Source organism: Anolis sagrei, chromosome 1, assembly GCF_037176765.1.
Source record: "Anolis sagrei isolate rAnoSag1 chromosome 1, rAnoSag1.mat, whole genome shotgun sequence".
In the NCBI taxonomy this organism is placed as follows: Eukaryota; Metazoa; Chordata; class Lepidosauria; order Squamata; family Dactyloidae; genus Anolis; species Anolis sagrei.
The window spans coordinates 242,894,963-242,916,714 of record NC_090021.1 but is presented as its reverse complement, the minus strand read 5'-3'; the positions used below and the strand labels follow the sequence as shown (position 1 = coordinate 242,916,714).

The window sequence follows — 21,752 nt, the reverse complement described above, 5'->3', positions numbered from 1 at the left end:
AGTGGAATACGTTGCCTCAAAATGTGGTGAAGTTTCCTACTCTAGAGGTTGTTAAAGAGTGGCTGGTTGGGAATTGGCAATGCTTTTATGGTGTCTTAAATAAAATTACAAAATGAATTGTGTCTTCCTGAAGGGAAGAATGTGGTTTTACTGGATAGCCCTTATAGTCTCTTCCAATTCTATGTTCCATGATTCTAAATCCATTTACTAATCCAAACTAAAGTAAATTCATTGCAATTAAGTGATCATTAGTAAATCAACACTCATATGTCACCTTGATTTCATGATTGCATCATTAGGATTAGCAACTAGATTAGGTCCCAAACTGGATCATAAAATATTCCACTCTTGGGCATTTTAAATAAATAAATAAATAAATAAATAAATAATGCGACTCAGTGTATACACTGTATACATATTGCCCTCTAGTGTTAGCTCAGCATGTTCTAAAAATGTTTTTCCCTAAAAGGATTATTTATTTTCATTATAAATAAAATTACACTGTAATTTGCACTGTAATTTGCACTGTAGAATTAATTGTTATGACTTAATGGTATATAGTTTTGATTATAGATTATAGTTTTGCAAGGTCTTTAGCCTTCTCTGTCCAGCTACAACTCCCAGGATTCCATAGCATTGAGCCATGACAGTTGAACCACTTCATTACATAGATTAAATTCCACCGAGTCCTACACTTAAAATTTGGGAAGCCACCATATGATCCCACCATATTTGTTTGGCTTCAAGGTAAGAAGACAGCAGTCTTTGTGTAGTTTTAAGTGTGGAGACCAGCAGTCTTTTTCAACATTTCAAGAGGTGGTGGAGAAATTGATTTTTTGAAATCATCAGAAAGTTTGGCCTTTCCTGTAATGTACTGACATTTGTACTGGACGGTACTGGAGGCGAACGACGAATCCGATGCTCTAAAGATCAACACACCATAGGAACCTGGAATGCAAGATCTATGAGCCAGGGCAAATTGGATGTTGTTATTGGTGAGATGTCAAGACTAAAGATAGACATTCTGGGGGTCAGCGAACTGAAATGGACTGGAATGGGCCACTTCACATCAGATGACCACCAGATCTACTACTGCGGACAAGAGGAACATCGAAGAAATGGAGTAGCCTTCATAATTAATAAGAAATTCGCTAAAGCGGTGCTTGGATACAACCCAAAAAATGACAGAATGATCTCAATTCGAGTGCAAGGAAAGCCTTTCAACATCACAGTGATCCAAATATACGCCCCAACCACAGCTGCTGAAGAAGCAGAAGTAGATCAGTTCTATGAGGATCTGCAGGACCTACTGGATAATACACCAAAAAGAGACATTATTTTCATTACAGGAGACTGGAATGCCAAGGTGGGAAGTCAAATGACAACAGGGATCACAGGCAAGCATGGTCTGGGAGAACAAAATGAAGCGGGACGCAGGCTGATAGAATTCTGCCAGGAAAATTCGCTGTGTATAATGAATACTCTCTTCCAACAACCTAAAAGACGGCTTTATACATGGACCTCACCAGACGGTCAGCACCGAAATCAGATTGACTACATCCTTTGCAGCCAAAGGTGGCGGACATCCATCCAGTCGGTGAAAACAAGACCTGGGGCTGACTGTAGCTCAGATCACGAACTGCTTATTGCCCAATTTAGAATAAAACTAAAGAGATCAGGGAAAATACACAGACCAGTTAGATATAATCTCACTAACATTCCTAGCGAATATACAGTGGAAGTGAAGAACAGATTTGAAGGACTAGATTTAGTAAACAGAGTCCCAGAAGAACTATGGACAGAAGTCCGCGACATTGTTCAGGAGGCGGCAACAAAGTACGTTCCAAAGAAAAAGAAAACCAAGAAGGCAAAATGGTTGTCTGCTGAGACACTGGAAGTAGCCCAAGAAAGGAGGAAAGCAAAAGGAAACAGTGAAAAGGGGAGATATGCCCAGTTAAATGCGCAATTCCAGAGGTTAGCCAGAAGAGATAAGGAACTATTTTTAAATAAGCAATGCATGGAAGTGCAAGAAGACAACAGAATAGGAAGGACAAGAGACCTCTTCCAGAAAATTAGAAACATTGGAGGTAAATTTCAGGCAAAAATTGGTATGATAAGAAACAAAGATGGCAGGGACCTAACAGAAGCTGAAGAGATCAAGAGAAGGTGGCGAGACTATACAGAAGATCTGTATAGGAAGGATAACAATATCGAGGATAGCTTTGACGGTGTGGTGAATGAATTAGAACCAGACATCCTGAGGAGTGAGGTTGAATGGGCCTTAAAAAGCATTGCTAACAACAAGGCAGCAGGAGACGACGGGATCCCAGCTGAACTGTTTAAAATCTTAAAAGATGATGCTGTCAAGGTGATGCATGCCATTTGCCAGCAAATACGGAAAACACAAGAATGGCCATCAGACTGGAAAAAATCAACTTATATCCCCATACCAAAAAAGGGAAATGCGAAAGACTGCTCAAACTTCCGTACAGTGGCCCTTATTTCTCATGCCAGTAAGGTAATGCTCAAGATCCTGCAAGGAAGACTCCAGCAATACATGGAGCGAGAGTTGCCAGATGTTCAAGCTGGGTTTAGAAAAGGCAGAGGAACGAGAGACCAGATTGCCAATATCCACTGGATAATGGAGAAAGGCAGGGAGTTTCAGAAAAACATCTACTTCTGCTTCATTGACTATTCTAAAGCCTTTGACTGTGTGGCTCATAATAAATTGTGGCAAGTTCTTGGTGGGATGGGCATACCAAGCCACCTTGTCTTTCTCCTGAGGAATCTGTACAAGGACCAAGTAGCAACAGTCAGAACTGACCACGGAACAACAGACTGGTTCAAGATTGGGAAAGGCGTACGGCAAGGCTGCATACTCTCACCCAACCTTTTTAACTTGTATGCAGAACACGTCATGCGATGTGCGGGGCTGGATTAATGCAAAGCTGGGGTGAAAATTGCTGGAAGAAACATTAACAACCTCAGATATGCAGATGACACCACTCTGATGGCCGAAAGCGAGGAGGAGCTGAGGAGCCTTCTAATCAAGGTGAAAGAAGAAAGCGCAAAAGCCGGGTTGCAGCTAAACGTCAAAAAAACCAAGATTATGGCAACAAGAATGATTGACAACTGGAAAATAGAGGGAGAAACCGTGGAGGCCGTGACAGACTTTGTATTTCTAGGTGCAAAGATTACTGCAGATGCAGACTGTATCCAGGAAATCAGAAGACGCTTACTTCTTGGGAGGAGAGCAATGTCCAGTCTCGATAAAATAGTGAAGAGTAGAGACATCAGACTGGCAACAAAGATCCGCCTAGTCAAAGCCATGGTATTCCCTGTAGTAACCTACGGATGTGAGAGCTGGACCTTAGGGAAGACTGAGCGAAGGAAGATCGATGCTTTTGAGCTGTGGTGTTGGGGAAAAGTTCTGAGAGTGCCTTGGACTGCGAGAAGATCCAACCAGTCCATCCTCCAGGAAATAAAGCCCGACTGCTCACTGGAGGGAAAGATACTAGAGACAAAGTTGAAGTACTTTGGCCACATCATGAGGAGACAGGAAAGCCTAGAGAAGACAATCATGCTGGGGAAAGTGGAAGGCAAAAGGAAGAGGGGCCGACCAAGGGCAAGATGGATGGATGGCATCCTTGAAGTGACTGGACTGACCTTGAAGGAGCTGGGGGTGGTAACGGCCGACAGGGAGCTCTGGCGTAGGCTGGTCCATGAGGTCACGAAGAGTCGGAGACGACTGAACGAATGAACAACAACAACTGGCATTTGTTGATCCCAGTTTAAAATGTGGGAGGGGAAGTTGTGGGAGGAGCTAAAATACCCATGCTGGTGAGGAGGAGTTCCATTGCTGCCATTGCCTTTTGCTCACCGAGCAAGTAGGTCTTTGCCAAAACAATTTTCTTTTGAAAAATAGCCTTGGAAATAAGCCCTACTGAGTTCAATTAAACTCTAGTGCCTTTGAGCCATCGCAAACTCTGTTCCTGCGGGAGAAAACCTTGCTAGCAAGTCCCTGACGTCATGAGCCTGCGCCTCTCGCCCCGCCCCTTTCTCCGCCCCTTTCTCTTTGCCAGCGTGGTTTTTCCTTTGCTAGGGCAGCATTGCCCGCATTTTCTCTCAGTTGAATTCTGCCAACTGAGAGAGTATGCTGGCAATGCTGCCCTAGCAAAGGAAAAACCACTCTAGCAAGGACAAAGAGGTGGAGAAAGGGGCGGGGCGAGAGGCGGAGTCTCATGACATCAGGGACATGCTAGCAAGGTTTGCTCCCGCAGGAACAGAGTTTGCGACGGGTCTTTCAGTATTGTCTCACCATGTTCCAGAAGTATTATCTCATCAGCAGAGGCAAGTGGGAATAATGCAATTGGTGACCTTGATTAGCATTGAATGAATTTTGATAACGACTTTATATTGATTTATTTCATGGATTCCTCGGCTAAAAACATTGAGAAAAACTGTTTATTTTGCAATTGAGTATTGATGTAGCCGACTCATTTTTCCACAATAGTTCAAATACATGTCCTAAAAGTATTACTTTCTGCAATTGCCCTCTTCGGATCCAGCTGAAAAAAAAAAATCCAGGATTGCAATCTGCAACACTCTCTTTACTGTTTTCTTAGAACTGTGAAAGGCAAAAATGACTTGGAAAATAGTAAGTCATTGTCTTTTTTCTTTCTTCTCTTGGTACTTTTTCATATATGTAAGAGATGGATGAACTTATTATGCACTGTCATGGATATTCTAAATGTGCCGTTCTCTGAGTCCCTTGAAAACCCTGGCTGTGCTAATAAAAATTGCAAACCGGGTTCTCGTACTAAGAGCAAAACTAGATGTGATACTGATAGGAATCTTCCCTCTATGGCTAACAATAGCATGGAAATTGGTGGATAGTTTTCATGAGGATTGAGGCTGGGGTCGGGTTGTGAATCCCATGCACATCCACTCTGAGACAAAACAAGTATATTTGATGAGGTAGTCATGTTAGGTTATTGTAGCAAAGTAATGTTTACAAAAGAAGTACAGGTTATCAGAAAGAAAAGACAAAACAGTTGCAAAATGCTGAAAGTTTATTAATCATTGTAGCAGTTCTTTTAAAGAAACAAAAATGGCAAAGGTGAAGTTATCCCTCAACCAGGCAGTAATAATTCTGAAGAAAATAGCCCCTGAAGTCTATTTTCCCTTAACAAATAAATAGTAATGGTACAACATTAAAAAAATAACTAGCTGGCTTGGAACAGAATTTATATTATTGCTTTTGCTATTATTTCAATTTACAAAAGTTCTTCATATGACCCTTTGGCATATACATCTCTATATCTAATCTATACTCATTCTGTAAACAGTTATTAAAAACATTCAAATCTTCATACAGTTACTATGCTGAGGATACTATGTAAACAGAGAATTTTCTTCAGCAGCAGCCGTACTTCATCAGGGTTTGTTTGTTGTCATTTTGCACAAGAATAATCTACAAATAACCTAGTACTGTAGCCCCACGTCTTTCACCAGACTGAAGTTTGTAGAAACAGAAGTTGAAAGAACAGAGCAAAAACTGGGAAAGTAGGTGCTTAGCTTTTGTACTGTAAATATGAGCAAACAGTCTTGAGGAATGAAATTGGAATGGAATGGAATGGGCCTCTCCTAGTAGCTCTTCTGCTCCATAATGATGCCTGGCTAGTGCCAACTAGTGGTCAAGAAAAGAAGTCGTGTGCTTCCATTAGAAATGTTGCTATTCATGTGACACTTGGCTAATATTGGAGTCCTAACTTCACAAGGGCGGGCGGAGTCAAGTCAAGGGCCTTTAATATTCCTACCAGCATCCTAATAATTCACACCAAGGTCTCCACCCCCTTCCCATATAATTTGCAGCTGGATAGGGTAACTCACTCAAGAAAAGCATAAACCTGAGAATTTCTTGTTTGGTACCCCAAAGAAAAAAAGATAGAAAACACAAAGACTTAGAGTAAATCTAGAAAAATATTCATCTGTATGTTTTCAATGCTGCCTTGGATATTTTTCTACTTGATAGAATATTTATTTCAATTTATTTTGTACTCTGTCGTTAAAATCGATGTATTGGCCTGTCCTTGCTGGTACTATTGTGTCTGTTGTATTTCCTGCTGTTGCTGCTCTTCCTGCTGTTGCTGCTCTTGCTGTTGTTGCTCCTCCTGCTGCTGTTGCTGTTCCTCCTCTTCTTGTTGCTGTTGTTCTGATGAGGAGGTGGGCTGGGGATTGCATTCGCTACCCATGCAGTCACACTCATCAATATAAATGTAAGAATAATCCAGGGTGGAGTTATCTGCACAAGTCAGTGTCACTTGCTTCTTGGTTGTCCTGAGTTCCTTGCAGCACTGGCAGCTGTGATTCAATGTGTTTGCCTTGTAAGAATATCTAGATTATTACAAAGAGAAAACAAACGAAAGATTAGAATAGCTGCTGATCCAGGAGGAAGATTTTGGCCCCGTTGCTAGTTTTCACAACTTTGGTCTGCATGGCAGGCGATTGATTAGAATATTTAATAATAATAATAATAATAATAATAATAATAATTTAATTTTATACCCCGCCTCCATCTCCCCAAAAGGACTTGGGTGGCTTACATAGGGAAGAGCCTGGAAAAAAACATAGACTAAAACACGATGCAATGAAATAAAATCAAAATAAAATCAAAATAATCAAAACTAAAATAAACACATCACAATATCACAACGCAACATCATAAAAACAATCCTAGCCTGATCAGTAATAGATACTGAGCTTGGAGAGCGAAGAGTATGTGCAATAGTTTCAGGACAGGGCTAATGGAGAAGTGCAAAATCCAATAAAAGTTAGGGCTGGAAGAGTAATATCATTTGGTATTACTGTGGAGATGTAGCTACATGAAAGGCTATGGTACTGAGCTCCCAGAGTTTGGAAAAGTAAGAGTTTTAAATTACCACAGCAGGAACCAGGCTTTAGGGCAGGACCACATGTGTATGCTACAGGTCTGCAGAAGCATCAGAAAAGATATGAAATGCAAGGACTTGATGTCCTTACACATAACCAGTGTTTACTTTCATTTCCCTACTAAAGCAAATGAGATAATGTACAGACAAAGTCTGCTGACATATCAAAAGCTACAAATATGGCTGAAAATCTCAGGCTGGACTGGAGTCTCTAGGCTAGCTTCAGTGCCCTACATGTCTCCTTGACCATTGCTATGACTTGCAAATCTTAGACAAAATATGCAGATAGGAGCAAAACACAATCAATTATGAAAAGTAAGACATTATAGCTATTTTTAAGCTGCATAATATATACCTTTGTAGGATTCAAATCTTCTTACCAGTAGAAGACATTAAACTTTAATTATGGCAAATTGGATTTTTTTCAAACATTAAGAACTATGCTCAGAAAGTAAATAAATATCTGATGTTTTTTCCCCACAATGTTTTTCATAATATGCAATCATTCCATAGTTCCAGAGATTGGAAATGCATGGCTATCTGAATCTTTTGGACTACAACTTCCATCAAACCTCCATCATACTTCTTACAGCCAACAAACATTGCAGTCCACAGCCATGTGAGGGCTATGCTCTATATCAAACTGAATGGTTCAAATCAGGCTAAAGTGAACCCTAGACATTAGAAAGTTGAAGGAACCCAACATGTTTAGCTTTAGTTTAAGATATAGTGGAAGCTTCCAAGTATTTTTTAAAAAGTAGTTCTTGAGTGAAATCCTAGTTGTGATGAAGTAAGGGTTTATGCAAAGTAACAAGGTCAAATATGGAGGTAGAAATTCCATATAGCTGGATGTACACATACATATGTATAAAAATAAAAGAAAATCTATGGAGTGGTGGAGTGCACACTGCCATATGGAAAAAGATAGACAATGGGCATTATCCTGTTAATGAGAGTCGCATGCACAAGTGTAGTGTAGCATATGCCTTTTTTAAAAAATAGGATGCTGGGAATTGCTCTCTAGCCTGTTGTGCACCATCCAACACTATTGCTGCTACTTACCAGTGAGGAAAATAATTTGCATGCAAATGTGGCTGCTCTGGGCTTCCAGGGGAAGGAAAAAGAGTCTGCATTACATCTGTGAGCTCACTTGTATTGATTCCTTGCTCTAAGTAGAGACCTACTGCTTATTTTTGTTGAAGATATCACCCACTCCCACCTCTTTCTACTGGGCACCACAAGCAGGACTCTATCTTGGGGACTGACAGCTGCCAGGGCTGAGCGGGAGAATCTAGATGGAGCACCATGCTGTGCAGCTCAATGTAAGATTGAGCAGCAGATGTAAGATTAGGTAGCAGATGGAGTTTATGGGGCCACTGTGGTTAAAAATGCACAAAGTCTGATATGGTTCGTCATGTAAATTCAAAGAATAATTGAACCAGAGAGTGGAAAGAGATGCCAAGGACATCAATGACTAAAACCTCACAGTCAGATAGAAATCCATCCTCTCTTGTTCTTGAACAGAGTGACAAATATGCTGGATGGCCAATGGGCAAAAGGAGTTTAATATATCGGTTTAAATTAAATGACCTTTGTAATAGCTTCTACCTCCATATTTTATGACAAAAAGGGGGAAAGGGGGGGAAAAGACTAAAATAATCTGATCTTGAGTAAAACTCTAGCCTTTATGTTGCATAACTGGCAGTGTTTATCTAAACAGTTTTTGTAAATCTGCTGTGTATGACTAAGGTAAAGGTAAAGGTTTCCCCTGATATTAAGTCTAGTCGTGTCAGACTCTGGGGGTGGTGCTCATCTCCATTTCTAGGTTGAAGAGCCAGCATTGTCTGTAGAGTCCTCCAAGGTCTTGTGACCAGTATGATTGCATGGAGCGCTGTTACCTTCCCACCAAAGTGGTACCTATTGATCTACTCACATTTGCATGTTTTCAAACTGTTAGGTTGGCAGGAGCTGGGCTTAACAGTGGGAGCTCACCCCATCCCCCAGATTGGAACCTCTTACCTTTTGGTCAGCAAGATCAGCAGCTCAGTGGTTTAACCCACTGTGCCACCAGGGGGCCCTATGTATAACTATCTCCCATTTAACTACAAAATATAAAGAATTCAGCCAATACATTTCTGGCTGCCAAACAAGATCTGCAACAACACAAATAAAAATTGATTGCAGGAGGAGTGAGAAATAATATTTTGCTACTTACATGGAAGAGCTGCCACAGTGTCCTTCACAATATGTTAATTCAACTGGTGAAGAAGCTACGCAGCCTTTGTATTTGATGACACTTCTTGTGCTTTTTGGCGTACAGATTTTCACTGTAAAGGAAATAAGATTATTTTTTTAAAAAACCAGCATGGCTACATACTGTGGCTGAAGATAGGGTGATGTGTACACTTGTATCCATGTATGAAGAGGTTACACAAAATAAACTGCTGGGACCATCTCTCTCCTCCCCCCCCCCCCCCGCCCAACCCCAGAAACTTGCAACCTTCTTGAATCTTGATACTTTTGGAGAGCATTTAAACAATGAAAAAGGTACGATTAGCCCCCCCCCCCTTTTTAAGAGAGTGAGAGCATGGGTGAATAAACTGTAGGCTTCCAAATGTTGTGCTAGAACAACCATGTCCATTTGAACTGGTGGAGTCTGAAGCTCAGTGATATCTGCAAAGCTCCACTCTTCTCATCCAATGGAACATTGACTCTACTGACATTTTGCAATGTTTGCAAAGCCTATAAAATGAGGCCTGCAATGCATGGCTTCATGTGTTGCATGCTTAAGGTAAAACAATATTAATAAAATTTAAAAATGTAGATTCCTAAGGTGCCTTCTTCTATATTCCTGTCTACCAATATCACTGGGGCATGGACGCCTGCCTTTTCTTAATACAAAATTACTTCTCACCACAGTTTTAACTCCACAGCTTTTATCTATGCTTCAAAGGCACAGGACTTAATACTTCCTGTCTACTCAGAACCTTCTTGTCCAAATGAAGTTAATATTAACAAAGACAGACATGAGTGCATTGGGGATATATTTTCAACTGTATTATAACTCATGTTGCACAACTTACATGGTTGTCGGCACATCTTACAGCAGCCATCATCTGTTTTTATTACATCCTCCTAAAAGAACAAAATGTTTTTTAAAAAGAAGCAAAACAAATCACTACATCTCACCCCCCCCCCCAAAAAAAAAAAAACAAAACAGAAAACAAAACACCAAGACTGCTTTCTGCCAGTGAGTTATTTTCAGTGGAAAAAGAATTCCCTAGAAAGGTACAGGCCAGGGCTGATAAGCAATCTCTGAGTCCACAAACTCAAATGAATTGTCCCCCAAATGCATTTAATGACTTTTATAATTACAAAAAAGTACAATAATTAAATATGAGTATGGTTAACAACAATTATAACTTGCTATAGGTGTGTTAGGCTAGACTAACTTTTTCTCAGACTATATTTAAGTTTATTAGCAAACATTTAATTTTTTACCTCTCTGAATCTGGCATACAACATAAACTAGTTATTTCATATTAATAATACAGAGTAAATTCAAGTGATAACAAATTTAGATACAGGGACACACTTCTACTTTTTTAAGGATGGAAAGTACATGTTGAAAGCCAAATCAGATGGAGGAGAGATGGGGGATGCCAGGGTGGAGCTTTGGAAGTTAAATTTAGGACAAATGTATATAATGACATGCTGAAGGTATCTAAAAATCAACTGAATGATACTTGGATATCATTCCCTGGCAGAGAATCAGGAGAGCCTTTATTGATGGATGCCTTCAGGTCTAACTATGAAGTTCCAAAGCTCAAGCTTACCTCGAAATCAGCCACTGAGCTGGATTAATGAAGTAAGTGGCCAGGCATAGAACAACATATGTAGGAGGAATAGTTATTTCTGCCCTACTGTCTTCAATTGCCAGCCCTGGATAAACTGCATGTTTGCACAACTGCTTAGATATCGAGGGTTATACCCATTAATGTAGGTTCCATTGATCTCAATGGGTTAAGTTAACTGTTTTCTACTGCAATCAATATGATTTAAGGTCAACTAAGTCAAGTCTAGACCATTGCCTATTATAATCATTTGGAACTAGACAATTAGGCCCAACAATTAATTGCTTTGTCTTAGATAAACTCTCCTCTCACTAGGTAGGCAATTAAATAGACACAAAGACTTTGGCTGTTCAGGTGTACTTACAGGCTTGCAGGCAGTTGAATCAAACACAGGGCAGGTTTTCTTGGTAGTGACAAGAACATACTGGCCATCAATCATATCACATTCATAGAAGGTACAGTTGTCTCCAGGAGGGTGCATGCGTTCTCCAGGCTGGAAAAAAAAATCAACCATTTTAGAGGATATCACATACCACTCTTATGCCATCTATAAATGGTTTTGCTTATACAGCCAAAACCAGTATTTCATCCAGTTAATCATCTTGTTTTGCAATGATAGAAATTCTGGTCCAATACATCTGGAGGGTGCCAGATAGTAGAAAGTTGACGAACATATTACCGTCACCATGAAAAAGCATGCCTTTTCGATGTATTACTATGGCAGATTGGTGTTAAAAGGTTTCTTAAATATGTGGAGATGCATATTGTCATCAAAGTTTCCTTTGATGACAGTTATACTACACATGTTCTATTTTGTTCTATAGAATTACCATGATCAAATATCAATAGAGAACACCCTTCATTGTAAGCTTTCATTGTTCATATTACTTTTCCTAAAGTTGGTGTAATCTTTATTTTCTGGTTCATGTTTGTCTCAAATGATATGTGTTTGTTTATTAGCTTCAAGAGTGATCAACTATGGTGGGGCAAGGTTTTGCTCCCTTGTCCGCAGCACCTCTGAAAAACTGACTCAGTAATTATTTCTAGATTCCATTTATTAGGTTAGTGGAGGTTAAATGAAGAAAAATTCTTTCAGAAGTGGGGAAGACAGGATGGAGCATTTTTGTCCTCACTGGAATGTTTATTTTGGAAAGAGCAGAGCATAGTTAATAGGCCAGAAGGGACATTAAAAAAAATTGAAGGTTGCGAGACAGAGAAAGATCTTCATTAATGCTTCAGAAACCAGTTTCAATAATTGGAAAGATGCATTCAAGATGCATTCACACTCTAATGAGGCAGTTGATTGTTTGTTCAACCCTATTAGTTTTACAAGAAAAGAACAGATATCCATACAATGGGGTAGAATAAAGAGGGGGACTCTATACCAAAACTCATGTGCAAAGTCAATAAACCTATTAGCTACCTTAATAGCTTGGGATTCATTGGGTCCTAGTTTCAGGACACAAGCCACTGCAGTGCAGTTACCACAGCATTGTCCAGGCACTTGCTTGTATTCTTGACCCTATTTGAGAGAACAAATGAAAAAATCTATAGAGTCTGGAATAGACAGATGGGTGGGTAAATAGAAGAAAAGCAGGAAAATAATAACAAAAAGGTTTCTTACCACTGGGCAGCTTGTATGACACACTTGTGACACACATTTCACTTCATTTGATTTGGTCTCTGAGTCTTCTTCTAGAGAGCATGTACAGCTTTCACATATGCCTCCTGGAACCCTTGCTCCAGGCTAAGAACAGACACAAGAGAAAGATGAGTAAATACTCCCAACATGATTCTATAAATCAGTAACATCATATATCCTCTAACGGTATATTTCTATAGAAGTGATTTTTTTTTTCAAATGCCAGAGATCCCTTGAAGTTTAAATTACACAAGTGAATCATCCCCAGCAAAAACATTAAAGGAGGAGAAGCAGTTTGCTTCGTCAACCAAATTTGCAACACATTTTATACCTCTCTGTTTTGAATAAAGTAGATCTGAAGGTTCTGCATCTGCCAAATCCCTGTGGAATCTCAAAGGAAGACTGCTTTAAATATTAGCAACTATTTTGGATCAGGATCCTATTGGGCACTTGAGTTTTCTTAAATGAACCTACATATGTGTGAATTCGAATTAGTCATGTAATATTGACATCCAGTAGAGAACCGCTGCTAAGGTACTATAGCAAAACAGACGAAATGTCAGATGTGCATTGGAACCAATACATAGCAGGATTGCTATATAACAAGGACAATACACATCAGTCCCAATGCACATTAAGTTGGTGCTGATGTGTATTGGGCACTAATACACAACTGGCACTCTTACTGATGTCTCATTTTGCATATTCACAATTCAGTAAAGGGATTTCTTAGCACTTCTGCTATGAAGCTAGACGTACTGGTAGCTTACTTGGTGCATAAACTGACTGTCCATAATTACTAATTAAACTTTCATATATATTAACTCAATTTTACATTCTTACCACCACTGAAAAGCCAGAGGTTTTTCAGTGTCAAGTTTCTATGACACAATGACTATAAACATTTAAGAGGCAGCATATGTGTATGTGCCTTCATGTTGCCTATTGATCTATGGTGACCTCATGAATTTCATAGGGTTTTCTTAGGCAAGGAATAGTGAGAAGTGATTTTACTGCCTTCCTCTGAAATACAGCCAATAGGACCCCTATTCTATCAAAATACTACTGAGATCTGATTATGCTTCACTCCTCAAAGCAAATGGGATCTGTTGCTGTCAAGACATGTAGGCCTTGTAGGTAGTGTCAACAGAAGGAAAAAGTCTGTGTGCAGCAGGCATGAAATATATAAAAGGAACAGGCAGATGTTGTCTGCATTCACATAATAAAACTGTATGATCCTGTGAGATATGCAGCTACAAGCACAGAATTCTGGCTGGTGTTTATAAAAGAGGAATATGTTGCTGGGTTGTGGAATAAATTAAACTTGCTGGTTTGGTATGGGAATGATTAGTGGCTTTTAAACCATATCCTTCATGTTGTTGTTTCATCAACTGATAACCTGGTTAAAGGAAAGCAGCACCATCTATAATCACAAGTACCATTTTGTGAATACAGTACACTCTTGGATGGAAACAGAACCTTTGTGCGGATAGTTAACTTACAATGCATATTTTAATCAAATGTTTAGGGTAACATTGCAATCCTCAAAAGCTGTTCTTGAAGGCTGGCATAGCCATCTCTGAACATTGAAAAGTTGGTTAGTATTCTTAGCATTTGTTATTATGGAATAGACTTACCTGGTAGAGGTTGCCACCAACAACACAGCCTGGTAATTTCTCTGTGATAAAGGAAAGTATATTAAGGTTAATATTTACATTTTCTCTCTAGTGTTCATAACAGAATCAGAAAGCAAAACAGTAATGAAGTAGGAACGTAAGTTGCTATGTATTTTTATTTTGTTTTTGCTTGCTTGTTTGTTTGTATAAAGAAAACACTGGATATTTATTTCATACTAATGAGGGGAAACAAAAGCCTCAAAGATAGTCTCCTCACAAGACAAGATGGCAAAAGATAATCTGTGTATACTTCAAGGAAGATTTTTATTTGGAAAAGCATTTCTTAAGGCTAACTGTGTGAAAAGATTTTTACATCTTTATTACTGACTTGGAGGAATGTTTAAAGCAGTGTTTCTCAAACTCTGCTCCTCCAGGTGTTTTGGACTTCAGCTCCCAGAAACCCCAGCCAGCTTACCAGCTGTTAGAAATTGTGGGAATTGAAGTCCAAAACATCTGGGAGAACAGAGTTTGAGAAACACTCCTATTGATGATATGCTTATAAGTTTGCAGATGACATCAAATTGGGAGGAACAGCCAATATTCTAGAAGAGGGAATCAACATTCATAACAACCTTAACAGATCAGAGAGCTGGACCAAAATGAACAAAATGAATTTCAACAAGGCAAAATAAGGGATACTTCCTTTAGACAGAAAAAAATGAAATGCACATGACACCTAGATTGAAAACAGTATATGTGATAGAGATCTTGGAGAATTCATGGACAAGTTGAACAGGAGCCAACAATGTGATGTTACAGCTAAAAAAAACCCAATGGAATTTTGGACTGCATCAAAAGGAGTATAGTGTCTATATCGAGGGAAGTCATGGAGCCCCTCTATTCTGTTTTGGTTAGACCTCACCTGGAATACTGTGTCCAATTCTGGGCACCACAATTTAAGAGGGATATTGACAAGCTGGAAGGTGTCCAGATGAAGGCAACTAAAAGGATCAAAGGTCTGGAGACCATGCCCTATGAGGACTGTATTAAAGAGCTAAGTATGTTTAGCCTGCAGAAGAGAAGGTCAAGAGGAGACATGATAGTCATGTATAAATATGTGAAAGGATGTCATAAGGAGAGGGAGCAGGCTTGTTTTCTTCTGCCCTGAAGAGGACTCAGAGCAATGGGTTCAAATTACAGGAGAGGATATTCCACTGTAAGAGCTATTCAGCAGTGGAACTCTCTCTGCTTCAGTGTGTGGTGGAGGCTTCTCCTCTGAAGTCTTTTAAGAAGAGGCCAGATGGCCATCTGTCAAGGGTGCTTTGATTCGCTTTTCTTATATGGCAGGGAGTTGGACTTGATGGCCCATATTGTCTCTTCCAACTCTATGACTCTTATTTTTTAATAAAAGAGAGAAAAACAAACTGAGTTTGCATTGAGAATGCTTGTAAAAATGGTGAAGGTAGCAATGAAAAATGCTCATCATAATACTCTTACATAGAAGACAAAAAGCCTTATGGTAGTTACTGGTTGTTTGATATGGTATGTCAGTGTGTCAAAACATCTTTTCTCAAACTAATATTCAAAACAGAATTTAATCAACTGATAAATTACACACATTCTTGAATGTTGCAACATTCACAGTGGTGTATTGCTTATTTTGAGAAAAAATAGTTTTAAAATGTGTGTTTTGAGGGGGAAATTGTCAAGATATATTTAATTTAAGATTGCTACCTGCAAATTTGGGAGCATATTGTATTTCTAAAAACTGTAAGTTAAAGCAGAACTGGCATACAAGAGAGTTATGGTGAATCCAACTGAAAATGGATCAGAAAATATTTAATACGTATTAATGGTAATCTTGCTGACATCAGGAAGACATTCAGTAAGTTTGTTTCTTGAGGGTCAGCCATTTCCATTGAGGATTTTGGCAAACCACACAATACAAATGTACACAAATGAAACAAATCTACTTATTTAAAAAGCCCTCCTATTAAAAAAAAAGTTTTGAAAATTATAATTGGCTTGCAGGCCAACACAGGAAAGGGTGTTTTCAACATATCAAAAATGTTCCACTGGTTCTGAAGACCCTGAGACAATATGGCCATTGAAATGACTGTCTATAATGCATACATCTGTTTCCCTTTATCTCCCCTCACTACACAAATGTTTGCATGAGAAAAAGGGAGGAAGGGAGGGAGAGAGAAAGAGAGAATGAATGAATGAATGAATGAATATATATATATATATATATATATATATATATATATATATGAAATTTCAGGTTCTCTACTTATATTTCAATCCTTACCACAAGTGGTATTAATGCAGCAGTCTCCTGGCAGATTTTGTTGTTTCAGTGTATATCCAACTGGACAGGATTTGATGGTTTGTGTACAGTAAGAGGTGTTGCACACTATATAATGCAAGACAAACAGAGGGGGTGGAAGAAAGAATGACAGAAGTTAAATTCAGGATGTTTTTCATATTAAACAAGATTAATTAAGAAGTTTATTCAATATTCTTACTTATGACAGCTAACACCATGGTTGTAACACGGACAGACCAAAACCTTGTTGTAATGATTTAAAGGACACAGCTTCAGCCAAACAAACATCCGTGGTGATATAATTTAATGGGAATATTCCAAATTGAAAATGCCCCATTTTAGAAAGTTTTGTTCTATTTATAACAGGTAAAAAGGTGGCACAGGGAGTTAAACTGTTGAGCTGCTGAATTTGCTGGCCAACAGGTTAGTGGTTCAAATCTGGAGAGTGGGTTGAGTCTCTGCTGTTAGGCCCAGCTTCAAACGTTGAGCTGCCGAATTTGCTGACCGACAGGTTAGTGGTTCAAATCTGGGGAGCGGAGTGAGCCTCTGCTGTTAGGCTCAGCTTCAGTCAACTTAGCAGTTCGAAACCATGCAAATGTGATTAGATCAATAGGTACTGCTTTTGTGGGAAGGTAACAGCTTTCAGTGCAGTCATGCTGGCCACATGACCTTGGAGGTGTCTACAAACAATCCTGGTGCTCTGCTTAGAAATGGAGATGAGTACCACCTCCAGAGTCGGATACAACTAGACTTAATGTCAGAAGAAATTTTTACATTTATAACAGGCCATTATCTGAACTGGAACTGGGCACAGTTCCCACACTACTCAGGGGTTTATACTGGTACTCAGACCAGCATATAACTATTGGGATAAAAAAATCAGTGATAAATCAATTCAATAGATGGTCTGAAGCAGAGAAAGGGTCCATAGTGCTTTTTAAGTGATTGATCTAGCACTCATAGTTCAATAGTAAGTCAGATACTTAAACAATGAACTACACTCCAAACTTAGAGTGAAGCAATGTGTGAGTCCATGGCAAAGCTTAAAGTAGTGAAATACCAAACAAGGAAGTACTTTCTGCACAGACTCCAACTACTTCAAAATTCTAGAAACTGTAGAACAGCAAAGAAAAACAAGTGGAAAACAGAAAATCCAATACTACAGATGTCAAAGGTAGGCCAAACCGTCATGCAAAATTTGTGAGCTCTGCTATTTTCATAGGAAAGGAGATTATATTTTAGTCTTATCTTGTGAACTGCCAAGGGCATAGTTCTGGTGAAGTCTCCCAGACAGCTCTATAACGGTTGGATGTTATGCTAGTCCATCTGAATGAGGCCATCTGACTGTTGTATTGTCAGTCACACTACAGACTGGGTCTAAAATCTTCTTTCCATAGAAAGAAAAGCATTTTCAGTCTGCAGAAGGTTCTTCTCATTTTCTGAGGAATCTCCACTTTCACTGTGACCATACCTCATTGGTTTCAACAGGAATTTAGAAGGGAAAGAAGCAGTAAAATCCCCTTTCACTACTTGCAGACATCTACATCTGGAGTCAACTCAATATTTCTTTTTGTTGCAAGCACACCAAAAACAATACTTACCACATTGTGTCTGGGGACAGCATTTATCTTCAGGTGTCATCACTTGGACGGGAACAAAGCCTTTCAATGGGCAGTCCATTGGAGTAGGTGACACTTTACATGCCATCGGTTTACATCTCACCCTACGAGAATGTTTCTCACAAGTACACTCCTGGCAGTTGCTGATCCAAGTTGATCCAGGCTGTGGAAAGGGATATTAAAAATACTCTCAGTTATCTCTCACTAGTAAAGTCCAAGGTTATGCTGAAGAGAGTTCCATCAACACTAGGGATGAAATTATTCATCTACATTATTCTCATATGCAATAATTAAATATTTCAAGATATTTCTCCTTCCTGGATTGTATCAGAGTTTCTGTTGTGCCACCTTTACAAAGTTCTGGAGAGACTTATTTTGCACAGAATTATGAAAAATATAGACCCATGTCTGATTCCACAGCAAGCTGGCTTCAGGAAAGGCAAAAGCTGCACATCGCAAGTGCTGAACCTGACTCAGCACATAGAAAATGGCTTTGAAAGGCAGCAGATCACAGGAGCTGTCTTCATAGACCTGTCAGCAGCTTATGATACTGTAAACCACCGCCTCTTCCTGAGAAAAATGTATAATATCACAAAGGACTACCATTTCACCCGTCTCATAGGGAACCTGCTACGTAACAGGAGCTTTTTTGTTGAGTTCCAGGGCCAGAGAAGCAGATGGCAGAAACAGAAGAACGACCTACCTCAGGGGAGCATGCTTGCTCCACCAATGTTCAACATTTACACAAATGACCAGCCACTGCCAGAAGGGACGGAGAGCTTCATCTATGCTGATGATCATGCCATTACTGCTCAAGCAGGGAGCTTTGAGATGGTAGAACAGAAACTCTCTGAAGCTCTAGGTGCCCTTACCGCCTATTACAGGGAAAACCAGCTGATCCCTAATCCATCTAAAACACAGACATATGTTTTCACCTTAAGAACAGACAAGCATCCCGAGCTCTGAGGATCACCTGGGAAGGAATCCCACTGGAGCATTGCAGCGCACTCAAATACCTGGGAGTCACTCTGGACTGTGCTCTGACCTACAAGAAGCACTGCCTGAATATCAAGCAAAAAGTGGGTGCTAGAAACAATATCATATGAAAGCTGACTGGCATAACCTGGGGATCACAACCAGACACAGTGAAGACATCTGCCCTTGCGCTATGCTACTCTGCTACTGAGTATGTATGCCCAGTGTGGGACACATCTCACCACAGTGGACGTGGCTCTTAATGAGACATGCCGCACTATCACGGGGTGTCTGGGCCCTACACCACTGGAGAAATTACACTGTCTAGCCAGTATTGCACCACCTGACATCCGCTGGGAAGTAGCAGCCAATAGTGAAAGGACCAAGGCAGTGACATCTCCAGTTCATCCCGTGTTTGGGTATCAGCCAGCATGTCAACGACTTAAATCAAGAAATAGTTTTCTAAGATCTACAGAGACACTCGCTGGAACACCTCAGCAAGCGAGAGTCCAAAAGTGGCAGGCTCAATCCCAGAACCTCAATCAATGGCTGATACCAAATGAGAGACTCCCTCCTGGGCACACAGAAAACTGGGTGACTTGGAAGGCGCTGAACAGACTGCACTCTGGCACCACGAGATGCAGAGCCAATCTTAAGAAATGGGGCTACAAAGTGGAATCCACGACATGCAAGTGTGGAGAAGAGCAAACCACTGACCACCTGCTGCAATGCAACCTGAGCCCTGCTACATGCACAATGAAGGACCTTCTTGCAGCAACACCAGAGACACTCCAAGTGGCCAGATACTGGTCAAAGGACATTTAATCAACTACCAAACTTGCAAACTTTGTCTTTTGTCTTTTTGTTTGTTTTGTTAAAAATGTAATACAACTGTCTGGTTGCTCCTCACATGATAAATAAACTATTAGAGTTTCTGTACATTTTGTATTTCTGGACTTTTTAAAATGAAGAATTCATGAAATAAGTGGGTTACACTACAAATATTATTTTGCCATGGAAAATGTTGCTCTTTGCCATGCAACCTTTCTTTTTTACATGTGATTTTTTTTGCACAATATGCAATTTTGCTGAATAAGACACATTTTGCACAAAATACAATTGCCTTCCATTTCTGTAAATAACTCAATTTTCTTGGCATCATGGCAGAATTTTTTCCAATAGTCCAAAGACACAAACACTTTATTATTCTTAAAAATTGTTCTTTTTCAGGAAGATTCCAACATCCTGTGTTCACCCATTAATAGTTCTCAAAGAATAATTGTTTTGATACTTACCGCTTTGGGCTGCCCATCTGGACCCGTACAACCTGATAAAAATATAAGAAATAATGATTTTAGGATGATGCTGTTAGAAAGCCCTGGAAATAATTGTGGTATCTTAGAAGATGGATCACTAACAAAGGAGGGCTGTTAAATCTAACACAGCTGCTTTTATCCTCTAATACAATGCAAGGGCAAAGATGCTTGGAGTAAATGAATCTGAACTAGGAAAGAAAATTGTAGTTAATGTTGATAATAATAAAATGCAAACTGATCTTTGCACCCATTGTTCCTAAGAATACATGGAGGTGGTTGGTGATTCCCATGTCAGTAAGGTGGGTAGCATACTGTGGGTTTTATTCAAGGTGCTGAACCTTATGCCAAAGCATTTCAGAAACTTGGATAGCTCCTTTCAAGAGAGTTACTTGGAAGCTACCAACTGCCACTCACAATATGTATCAATTCTATCCTGAAATTAAGGATACATACCACATTCACTAACACAGACATCACTATGTTCGCTATAGAGTTGGGTTCCTTCAGGACAGAAACAACCTTCAGTGATTCCACTGCCATTATGATAAACAGAACTGCAATGAAAAATAAGCATAGTTTAGACTTATATGAAAACACCTTTGAAACATAATCAATTCAGTCTGTTTGCCACCCAAATAAAAGTCTGAAGAGATAAAGACACACACAGGTTGGCAATATATTGGGATTGCCTAAAGGAAATTCCCTTCTGGTAAAAGATAACAGAAACGATGGAAAAATATTCAAATTTCCATTATAGGTAGATTTTGATATTCTATTAATGGGAACCATAATAACAGAATTAAAACAAAAGAACAAGAATTTTTCAAAAGTATGATTTGGGCAGGACAGGGAGTAATTGCATGGGGGTGGAAAGATGAAAAAATGGATGGGAAATTGGCATAGCTATCTATATGATCAGGTCCAATTTCAAATTATAATAAGCATAAAGAGGGATGATACTCAAGAAGATACAATAGATGAAATAAAGAATAAATGGATGATGTATACAGAATAGTTAAAAAAAGGATCTTATAGAAATTAAGAAAACAATGGTTAGTATAAAATAAATATGTGGTTAGAGAGAGGGATGAGGGATGGGCAACACGGGCAGCTTTAATATTAAATAAATAGTTAAATGTTAATTTTTTAAAAGAAGGATGTATATAAGACGACTTATGTCAACCACCTGTTGAATGAAAGTGGAATGTAACATATAACACGTTTACAGCTGTTAAGGCTTTTATGTATAATACATTGATATTTTGTAGAAATGTATGAAATATTACGCACACACACACACACACACACATGTATATAAAGGGGTATTTCCCATACTAACACTATTCAGATAATTATTCCCTAATTATAACACAATTATATCTTCACTGCACTTCCATAAAGTGGTTCAGGTAGTCCAAATTCTCAATAATCTATTTTACTTTCACAGTAAG

The 21,752-nt window shown here is 39.2% G+C and overlaps 1 protein-coding gene across 1 annotated transcript in view; it reads right to left on the bottom strand.

Moving 5' to 3' along the window:
• Positions 1-5,054: 5,054 nt before the first annotated feature.
• The window catches only part of MUC5AC (mucin 5AC, oligomeric mucus/gel-forming), a 71,085-nt gene continuing 54,387 nt past the window's right edge, over positions 5,055-21,752 (bottom strand). The window contains exons 42-52 of the mRNA XM_067462593.1: positions 20,755-20,855; positions 20,281-20,312; positions 17,993-18,173; positions 16,374-16,478; positions 14,084-14,124; positions 12,429-12,551; positions 12,228-12,326; positions 11,169-11,297; positions 10,034-10,085; positions 9,166-9,277; positions 5,055-6,396 (exon numbers count right to left, since the gene is read on the bottom strand). Coding sequence (XP_067318694.1) covers positions 6,102-6,396; positions 9,166-9,277; positions 10,034-10,085; positions 11,169-11,297; positions 12,228-12,326; positions 12,429-12,551; positions 14,084-14,124; positions 16,374-16,478; positions 17,993-18,173; positions 20,281-20,312; positions 20,755-20,855 — 1,270 coding nt within the window. The 3' untranslated portion in view covers positions 5,055-6,101. The remainder of the gene's footprint in view (positions 6,397-9,165; positions 9,278-10,033; positions 10,086-11,168; positions 11,298-12,227; positions 12,327-12,428; positions 12,552-14,083; positions 14,125-16,373; positions 16,479-17,992; positions 18,174-20,280; positions 20,313-20,754; positions 20,856-21,752) is intronic.